General features: G+C 35.1%; 2 protein-coding genes across 2 annotated transcripts; one reads left to right on the top strand and one right to left on the bottom strand.

Annotated features, from left to right (window-relative positions):
• Positions 1 to 559: 559 nt before the first annotated feature.
• HO133_008001 (uncharacterized protein) lies at positions 560 to 808 on the top strand (the record flags this gene model as incomplete). The annotated part of the gene is made up of 2 exons (XM_037298869.1): positions 560 to 567; positions 637 to 808. 2 exons carry the CDS (start codon positions 560 to 562, stop codon positions 806 to 808), a joined length of 180 nt encoding a protein of 59 aa, XP_037156205.1.
• Positions 809 to 8,458: 7,650 nt separating this feature from the next.
• HO133_008000 (uncharacterized protein) lies at positions 8,459 to 9,774 on the bottom strand (the record flags this gene model as incomplete). The annotated part of the gene is made up of 5 exons (XM_037298868.1): positions 8,459 to 8,933; positions 8,982 to 9,124; positions 9,175 to 9,399; positions 9,452 to 9,556; positions 9,628 to 9,774. 5 exons carry the CDS (start codon positions 9,772 to 9,774, stop codon positions 8,459 to 8,461), a joined length of 1,095 nt encoding a protein of 364 aa, XP_037156204.1.
• Between the last annotated feature and the right edge of the window lie 959 nt (positions 9,775 to 10,733).

Raw genomic sequence — 10,733 nt, 5'->3', positions numbered from 1 at the left:
TGCCATTGCTTGGGGTATGATTTGATAAGTTGTCAAAGTAGCCTCAAACTACGAAGGAGATAATCCGCGATCTGGCTTATTCGATCATAGAAATAAGGGAGTTTCTCCGATCGCATTTGATGAGAATTCTATCAATCTAAAAACATCAGACGAAAGCCGAGTGGGCAAAATTTCGAGCCCGGGGGTGTCCGCACTTCACGCTGAAGACACGCCTATTCGGGTCCCGTAGGCCCCGTAGGGCCCCCGAAGGAATAATTCCTACTACGCTACGCAACGGGGCGGGGTAAGCTTCGGGGGTCAAACCCCGCCCCGAACCCCGCCTCGAACCCCGCCCCGTTGCGCAGCGTAAATACCACCGTCATTAATAATCAAGTCGACGACTACTACCAGACGCTCAGTAAGCCTACCGCTACCATTAACTTCATTAAACCCTCTCATATCAGAAAGCTATCATTTTTGACAACTTATCAAATCATACCCCAAGCAATAGCAAATTACCGAATCATACCCCATATTTGGGTGTGATTTGGTGTAGGGGTATGATTCGGTAATTAGGGGTATGATTCGGTAAGGATTCGTACTTTCGGGGTATGATTCGGTAATTTGCCCCTTGCAACTCAATAGCACCTATCGTAGGGCCACTAAGGCCATTCCATACGAAGTTGTCTTCAATTGGAAGCCCAAACACAAGCGTGCGCCTGTTGGAATGCGTGAGGTTAACGAGAACGAGATCGAGGACCAGGAAGTTGAAAATGAGATTGACGATGGGATTGTCCATGCGTCCGTATATCAGGAGGCCATGGAATGATGTGTTCAGCAGCAGCTAAGTCATTAACAACAACAACAGGTAGAGGGGTTGACTGCGGAGGCGTTGCAGGATGAGGAAGTCAACTAAGAGAACTTGACATTCAAGATTATTAATGACAGCAATCGGATGCTTCCTGAGGAACAGGCGAGATTAGCTGATCGAGTTCAACGAGGACGAGAGGAAGCTGCGACACTTAGTCCCTCTACACCACACAACCGCAGGCCAGAAGCAGGGCTGGCAACGGTGGAAATAGTTGGTTTTGGAGGGCAAACTGCACTAACTACTAGATTTAGAAATCGAAACTACACCAACTACCATATATTGAAAACCAACTACCCCACTATCAGTGCAACTGATAGTGGAGCAGTTGTAATAAAAGCTAAAATATCGCTCAGTGGGGGAGGGGGGGCAATACCTATATCAAGTGTCAATTATGAATTGCAAATTAAATAAGAATGCTTGGCAAAGCTGATTCAGCTCCGCCTCCGACTTTTTGTTAGCGTCGTTCATAGAAAATTGTAGAGAACGTACTTGTTACTCTTATAATAGCCACAGATAGATTTAGTAACGTGATTTAAAAGAATAATTTAAAACGAAAAGGGTAATAACTTAATAGGCTAACTATATAGAGTAGTTATTAGCCTTATCGATTATCTATAAATTAAATTACTATTTTATATTATAAAATAGTAATTTAATTATAAAGTTATTCTATACGACGTTAGCGTAATTATTTATTTAGATATATAAAATTAAATAATTAGCTAGTAAATCTATTAAGCTTTTATTATATATATCTTCTATCTTCTAATAAGTAATAACTAAGCGAAAAGAGATTTCTAATATTTATATATTAAATATAAGATTTATAAAGAAGTTTTAATCTAAAAGAAACGACTCTATATTATTTAAAGTCGCCTTTATTTTATTAGGAAATTCTATTCTATTAGTAAGTTAATAATTCTTTATAATATATAGATCTTTTAAAGCTATATTAAATTATTATCGCGCTACTTTTCTTTTTTATTTATTTAAAATACGATCTATTATACTTTTAATTAATTCTAAAAAATCTCTAATATACTATTAGTAGAATAAAGATCTTATGATTTTATAACGTTTAACTACTTCTCTTTATAAATAAAAAGAGAAGAAATAATTTTATTCGAAAGCCTTTTAGAAGAAAAGAAAGAGTTTTTAAATTATATATAAGAGAAAGAATAAAGAGAAGAAATATATATTATTAGTTAAGAAGATATTGTTAGCTAAGAAAAAAGATAGTAATAACTTATCTTTATAGAATAATTTTAATACTATAAGATTATATATAAATAAATAAAGATAAATAATAAAGAATCTATAAAATTAAACTAATAGTAATTGATTAATAAAAAACTCTTAAACCTTAACTTCGACTCTTATATTATATATACTAAAAAAACGTTATTATAAATAATAGCTAAATTAGTATTTTATAATAGAAAAGCGATTAATAGAGAATAATAAGATTTTTATTATAGATATTACTTTTAAATATTAAGCGAGATATAGAGTAAACTCGATAAAACGATTCTAAAAAAGAGTATAAGAGAAATTTATAAAGGTTATTAAGCGAGATTATACGAGTATTAAATATTATATAAAGAAGTATTTTAATTATAAATATAATTAGCTAAGATAGAATATAAAAGTAAATTATAATTATAAGATATAAAAGAATATATAAATTTAAATAATAAATAATTAAGATATAGTAATTTAGATCTTTAAGAAAAAGAAGAATATTAATAAAGTAGCTAAAGAAAAGAAGCTTTAAGATTTAAAATATTATAATTAAGATCGTAAACGTTTTAATAAGAGAATAAATAATAAGAAGAAGAATATTATTATTAATATATTCGACGATAAAAATAATAAGATTATTATTTAAGATAATAATATTAATAATAATATTAACGACGAGAGTAATACTAACGATATTTCTTCTATATCTTATTATTCTATATCTTTATTTATAATATTAATACGATTAATAGAATCGAGGCGATTAAGTTCTATTCTCGACCCTTCCAATTATATATAATTAAGCCCTACCCTCGGCCCTTTCAATCACACGCGATTAAGCTTTACCCTCGACCCTTCTAATCACACGCGATTAAGCTCTACTTTCGACCCTTTTAACTATATATATATATTAATTAACGATCTAAATAGCGTAAGTAAGTTTTTTAAAAAACTACTTTTATAAAGAAAGAAGAAGAGAAATATCGCTAGTAAATAGTATAGAAAAAGAATATCTCGAGAAATCGTATTTATCGAGGAAATAGCCGAATTAGAATTAATTATAACTCGTTTTCTAAAATAGCTAATAGATCGATTTATAGTAAATAATTCGAAAGAATAGATAGATATAAAGAACTAGCTTTCTATAAGAAAATTCAAGAAAATTTATAATAAGATAAATCTCGTATAATAAGTATTACTTACTATTACTAGGCGCGTAATCTAATTTAATAATAATTAGATTTATTTTAACAATAAGATTTAAGATATAAATAAGAAGATTTAGAGTATAATTAATTAAAATTTTATTATTTAAAAAAATTAGATCTTATATTTTTTAGTTAAAGAATATAAGAATATTATTATTTAAACGAAGCTAAGAAATATTAGCGATATTATATAAAGTTAATTATATATTAATAGAGATTTTAAAATAAACTTTTAAGATTATAATATAAGAGATATAGATATAAGACGTCTCGAAATAGTCTTAAATTATATATTTAAAGATAAATATAAAGTATAAAGCGATAGCGAGATATTAGAAAGAAATATATAAATCGATACTTCTAATATTAATAGCGATAACGAAGAGATATATAAATACTCTTTTAAGATTATAGATTATATATATTTATAATATATAAATCGTATATAGAAAGTCTTATTAAAAGTATATAAATTAAAAGAATCGAAATCGTTAAAATAGTTTATTTTAAAAAAACGAATAATGCGATTAAAAGTAGTATTATAATATTATTTAATATATATATCTTATTATCTAAAAATGTTATAAGAATATCTATTTTTTATAATATAACGATACTTTAATTAATAAGTAATAAGATTCTTAAGTAATTCTTTATTACTATTAAAAATACGTTTATTAGACTTAAATATTTACGTAAATTTACTTATAAAAAGTTTATTATACTTTCTTAAATTTCTAGCGAACTTTAAAATATTCGAAAGAATATAATTTAATATATTTATATTCTTAAAGATATCTTAAACGAGTAGAAAATAGCTAATTTAAATTTTTATAAAGAAATATTAGAAAATAGATAGCGTAGAAATAGAAAGCGCTTAGTCTTATAAATATTCTTTTTAATATTTAATTATAATATAAATTTAATTTAAAAGAGAGTAAAATCTATAAGCGTAATCGGACTAACTACTTATATCTCTAAGAGAAGAATATTTACCTCTTTAAATATTATTATATCTTACTTTTTTATCGCGTACTTTATAGCGATAGCGAGATTTATAAAAACGTCTAGTATTAATTTAAACGATTTATATATATAATAGATTACTAGCGAGAGCTTACTAAAGTCGTTAAAATAATTTAGATATTAAATTATTAATCTATTATATCGAGATATTAATAAATAATAAAAGATCGTATTCTAAATCGAGTTACGTCTTCGTTTTCTCGAAAGTAAATATAATAATTTATTAATAATATCGTTACTCGATAGAGATCTCCTATAGACTAAAGATCTATCTTTATTTATTATTTTAAAGTATTTAATATTTATAGCTTTTATATTTATCTAAAGCTATATTTTACTATAACTCTAATAATTATTATTTATATATTAAAGCGTCGCTTTCTTTTAGAGATTAAGTTTATATAAAGAAATATAACGTAATATTAATAGATATAAATCTTAGTTCTAAAGATATAGTAGCGTCTAAGCTTCTCTTTAAAGACTCTATTAAATCTATTAAATATATCGAACTTCTAAAGTATTATAATATCTACTATCTTATAATTAAGAGAATTAAAGCTAGCGTTAATAAGATCGTCTAGATAAGTAATTACTATTTAAATTATATTATAAAACTTCTTATAAGCGAAGTAGAAGAACTCCTCTCTCTACTTTAATTATATAATTCTTTAAAAAGTTTTATTAATAAAAGTTTAAATAGTACTTCGTCTATGATAACTATTAAGTTACTTAATAATTTGAGTATATTAATAAATTCGATTATAAATAAGTAAGAAATATTAATAAAGAATAGAATTATAACGCTTTTATAAATATTTAAATATATTATTTAATATAATAGATAAGTAGCTTTCTAAGCGTTTAAAGGATTATATAAATTTAAAGAGTAATTATAATTACGAAAGCTTACTTAATAGTAAATATAAAGCGAATTCTAGACTAAATCGTACTCGCTCTCGATACTCTATACTTTCTAAATTAAAGTAATTAATTAAAATATATATTTCCTCTTTTATAAAATATATAATTCTTCGTAATCGTTTCGATATTCATTTATTAAGATCAAATTTAAATTAATCGTATTTTATTAAGAATATATATCTATAACGTAGCGTAGTAGCGATAATAATCTAAAAACTTAATAATAATACTAGAAAGATCGTAGTAATAATATCTCTCTCGTTAAAAGCATTTATAATATATAAATATAATAAAATAAAAAGATTAGATAAAGTTAATAGAAAATTATAATAGATTTAATTAGATTACGCTAAGTTTAAGATATTATCTAGTTAAATTAGCGACCGTCAAATAGAGCTAATTTCACTTTAAATTATTCTTTTAAAATTCGTTACTAAATCTATCTATTATTATCTATTATCTTAGTTAAATATTCGTAATATCGAAGCTAGTAAATATATACGCTTTTTCTAGTATTTTATCTCTAATTTAGGTATATAATAACCACATCGCTAGCCCTTACTCCGGACGCGATATTATCATTCAGAAAGAATCCCTCTATACGTTACTCTTATACCAGCCCACTCTTATTAACATATTTATACTCTAAAATAATTAGATTAGAGAGAAGGTTATAGAGAAGATAAAGGATTTTAATTAATATTACGTAGTATTTTATTATAACTACTCGAGCCCGTAACTACTCTATTATCTCTATAGTTAAATGCTTTAAATCTCATTTAAATATTTTAATTTCGCCGTTAAATATGTAGCCTACAGTGCTCTACTTGAAATACTCTATCGTAAATCTATTACAGTCACTAATATCGATTATATACTTTAGAAATCTCGCTAATAGTTAAGAAGAGCGTTTAAAGTAGTAGATAAGAGGCTACGGCATCGCTCTTATATATAAATATACCTATTATAAGAGATTACGGTGTTATTATAGATAGTAAGGCTCCGCTCCTATCGATACGTCGTTGATATACTAAAATAGACATTCGTAGCTACGGCTTCAGGTCGCCAATGGAATTCGAGCAAGAATTGGGCACGCTGAAGTACGTTTTTTTACAAATTTCTATGAATGGCGCTAACAAAAAGTCGGAGGCGGAGTTGAATCAGCTTTGCCAAGCATTCTTATTTAATTTGCAATTCATAAAAGCCCTATCAGCCCTATTTCAGCCCTACTTTAACTCTATAAATGTTGGCCTGTTTTAACTCAAAAAACCGACTTTTTAAAAAGATTATTATAAACTACTTCACTATCAGTTGAACCAGCTGGTTTTGCGGTTAGAACTACACCAACTATCAACCGGTAGACCCTAAACTACACCATCAACTACGAGAAACTAACGGTTCCACTGGTAGTGGACTAGTTACTTGGTCCACCATTGCCAGCCCTGGCCAGAAGAGGGTCTTCCAGTCGGTCCCGCGGAATCTTGGGTACGATAGTTACCTTCAACAGTGTATATTCTCTAGGAACTGGTCCGGAACCGTTCCCTATTTCGATATATTGACACCCTCCTTCATATAATTAATTGTATCAATGATCCCCAGAGGCCTAGCCTCTTGAACCATCAGCGACGGGATGCATTTTTAACGAAGGATTCGCAGGAGCTTGTTCAAGAAGCAGAAGCGCGGATCTTTACACAAAAGCTCCGAAGAAGAAAAAAGGCGTGAGCAAACCTCCTCTGCCACTCCAGTCCCCCCGCTAGAAAACACAGACATCCAAGCAACAACAACAGGCCAAACTTGCCGCCAGAGCCGCGAACAAACCCCCCTCGGCGGCCCCGTTCCTCCCACCATTATTCGTATAATAATTCTGTGGTGGGCCATTTTGCTGCTGTTGGTAGTTCATGCCTTGCTGTGGTGGAAAGGATTGCTGTGGATACCCTGGTGGTGGATACCCGGGTGGTGGATGCCCCCCGTGTTGCTGGTAGTAAGGCTGCGGCTGCTGGTATTGTCGATTATATGGACCCGCGTGTTGGTGGATGGGAGGAGGGGAGGTGGGCAGTAGAGCGGCATTCCGTGCTCGCTCCCGCTCTGCCTTCAGTCTTGGACTATGTATGTGGCGCTGGAAAGAGGGGGGGAGACCCCAGCTGGCGGCATCCATGTTTGCGATGGTGATTGAAAGAGACCGTGATGCGGTTGCGGAAGGTGCGTGCAAGGGTGGTTTACAAAGCAACCAAGGTCAGCGCTCCGCGTAGGATATTCAGTTCATCTTTCGAGAGGATTTGGGAAGGAAGAGTTGAGGGCGCTCGATACTTGGGTATACATACAATTGAGAAGACGGGCTGAGGATGATGATCGGTGCCTTTTACCCTCGCTACCGTAGCCGCCCAAGCTGCAGTGGCGTGGGGGCGAAATGCGGCATGGTTTCCAGATACCGAATTAATTGGCATATAAGATACTACCATATAGCCGAAGCGTCCATCTGATCATCGTTTGGAACCGTATTTTATGTGTAAAGGGGCCTTATAACACTGTGGTATCGTATGACCTAAGGCGCTAGTCCGTGGCCTTACTAAGCTCGTTATCGTTTATCAGAAGAGACGCTCTTATTAGATGGGATAATATCTCTAAAAGAAAGATGGTATCTGATTTGAGGGCGTAGAGTATTACAAATAGCCTATATCTACTTCGACTACTTATTATTCTACTTTCCTTACTATTAAAGATTTACTCGATTAATTATCGATAGATTTAAATACTACGAAGAGGATTACGGAGAAGATATTTCTGATTTTACCCTGGGGGCTTAGTATAATTAAGTATCATTACTCTACTCAGCAGACTGCTGAGACCCCTATCTTACAGTCTAATTATGGCCTACGTCTGAAAACCGTTATTTTGAACGGTATCTTATATGCAAAGGGGCCTTATAACGATGTGGTCTTTTATATAACAATTAACCCGTGCTGTTGTGTATGATCTTGGAACAGGCTAGTGAGATGAAACTCACGACCCACGCTTATCTTGTGGCCAAGGATAGACAGCTTTCGGCAACACAGTGTGAAACGCGGGATATGATTGAAAACGGATTCAGCACCAAAAGTGGACATCGTCTCCCATACCCATCATCAGTCACTTGGATAATGCGCATCGACGACCGTGGCTGCAGCCTTGGTATGCCTATCTCTATAAACATGCTATCATATATCCTATATTACTACACATCATTGGAGCGGTATGGTGAAGTATCGTGAACATCTGGGAATGTCTCTACGGCAAACGTCCTCGTCTCTTTAATGATCTGAGTGCGGCTGTGCTGACTCTCCGAGTCGTCTCTGTTCGCTGCATGTCCTCCTTTGATATCTGCAGCATAATGGGTTTTGCTTAAAGACTGCAGTCTCGTACCAATGACTTTGCTTCGACTCACACTGTCCACCGAAAAGACATTCCTTGCCGTGGAAGTGCTTCCAGACTTATAGTCGCTGCCGCGGCGACGCAGATCATCACTTCGAATAAAGCCGGATTGAACACTATCTAGGAATGGTTTGAGATAGAGGAAACAGGCGGAAGATATACTCAGGCTCTGTATGATCTGGGTGCAAATGGTGGCCGGCCAAGTATCGAGGGTAGGATCTGTCGGGTCTGAGGTCCTGTTCCAAAAGACGAGCTTGCACACACAAGCTGCGATGACTCTGCCGTCAAATGAGCACGAATTTACCTGGCGAAATATGGTGACTTACATGATACGAAGGCCAAAAAATGAAAAGACAGACGCCTTTGTGGCCAAGGACGTTCGTATCCTCGAGATCATGATCAGCGGTAAGGCAATAAGTGCGGTATCGGTAAGTATGTTTGTGACCTCGAGGTAGTTCCAGAAAGCATGCTAATTCCTGATCAGTAGGAAAATAGCGAGGAGTACAAGGGAAATTGTACGCGATCATTGCACTGCCCGTGTGGCCACTCCCAAGTGTTTGGAACGTGGCACATAAAAGCAGCTGCAAATTCTCCCGTTGTTGCCCAAAGAACAACTAAGGCTGCTACTGAATATGCAGCCCTACGGTCCCATCGATTAGGTGTGATGGTCTTAACCAGGGCTAGGACCGCAAGTTTTGCAAACAACAGGCTTGGAATGTATAGCAGCGCAGCCGTATACTCAGACTGGACTCGGTCAGATTGGAAAGACTTGCTCGAGAGATGGTGTGGCACAAACCTTGAGTTCGGAGGACAGCGATGACGGGCTCAATAATTTGGATGGCATCCCATAGCCATGCTCAGCCTGGAAAAACACGGCCACTGATTGTCCAATGTTGAAAAGCTGGATTTAGGCCGCGTGTAAGCTAGACGTTCATGTCGCGGTTCGCAGTGTAGATGACTTATCGTGCTTACGAAAGACAAGGCGATCAGATAATCATCAAGGTTTGTTGAGCGAACGATGACAGCTTTGGTGATTACCCTTGCAATGACAACCAAAATGGAGGTTATTAGGAGGAACACGGTCATGGCCTTGACAGCAAGCGTGATACTAGTATCCATAATTCGTGTACTGATGAGTACGAGTCTAGCGAATTGTGCGATTCTTGGGATCCCGATGAGCCCTTATACAGATACCTAAAAGATGTCGGCTATAAATGTGGGAGGGTCATGTCACGGGATGTGAAGGAGACCGGGGAAAAGAAGACGCGGCACATCTGGGTGCTTTCAGAACGAGACACCACGAGCTGAGGCTCGGTGATTTGATGTTAGTGGATAAAAGGTAGAAAGCCCCTACATATGCATGTTTGTCCTGCACTTCTGCAACATGACTCAGGCTTGGATCTATGCCGATCGGATGCACATCGGTCGCGGGGTTGCATATCTTCTGGCAGGCATGGTACAGCCTGGTGCGACACCACAGTCCACTGGCCACCACGGGCCCCTGTAGGGTGCCAATCATGCGGGTGCTGCTCGACTCGCAGACAGGGTGCTGTGCGATTGGCGTAGCATTCTTTTTCGTCAAAACATTCGGGCTTTCGGGTCTTCCATGGCCGTAGATCACTGAGCGCGGCCAGGCGACGTCTGGGCCTAGAATCAGATATGATGGAAGGAACATGGTACTAGTACATGTGATGCCCGGCCTGATTACTAATTCATACCCCAAAAACTATGGATTCCTTACCCGACCATACCCCTAGTTACTGAAACATACCCCTAGGGGTATGATTCGGTAATTTGCCATTACTTGGGGTATAATTCGGTACTTTGCGCTTCATAATAAAAGTCGACCCGGGCCATCCGACCATAGAAATAAGGGGGATTTCTCTGACCGCATTCAATGTGTGATCTACCAGCTTAGATACGTACATCAGACGAAAGCCGAGTGGGCTAACTTTGGCCTCCCAGCCTATGGCTCTCACCCACACTCCTCACTCCACTCCCAAGAGCCTACACAGGCATACGCACCTAAGGTAGATTACACTCTTGATGGGCAGCATAGGCACAGGCACCTAGCTGCA

The sequence above is a fragment of the Letharia lupina genome, assembly GCF_014066315.1.
Source record: "Letharia lupina isolate WasteWater1 chromosome Unknown contig_4, whole genome shotgun sequence".
NCBI lineage: Eukaryota > Fungi > Ascomycota > Lecanoromycetes > Lecanorales > Parmeliaceae > Letharia > Letharia lupina.
This window is presented reverse-complemented; position numbering and strand designations above follow the sequence as displayed.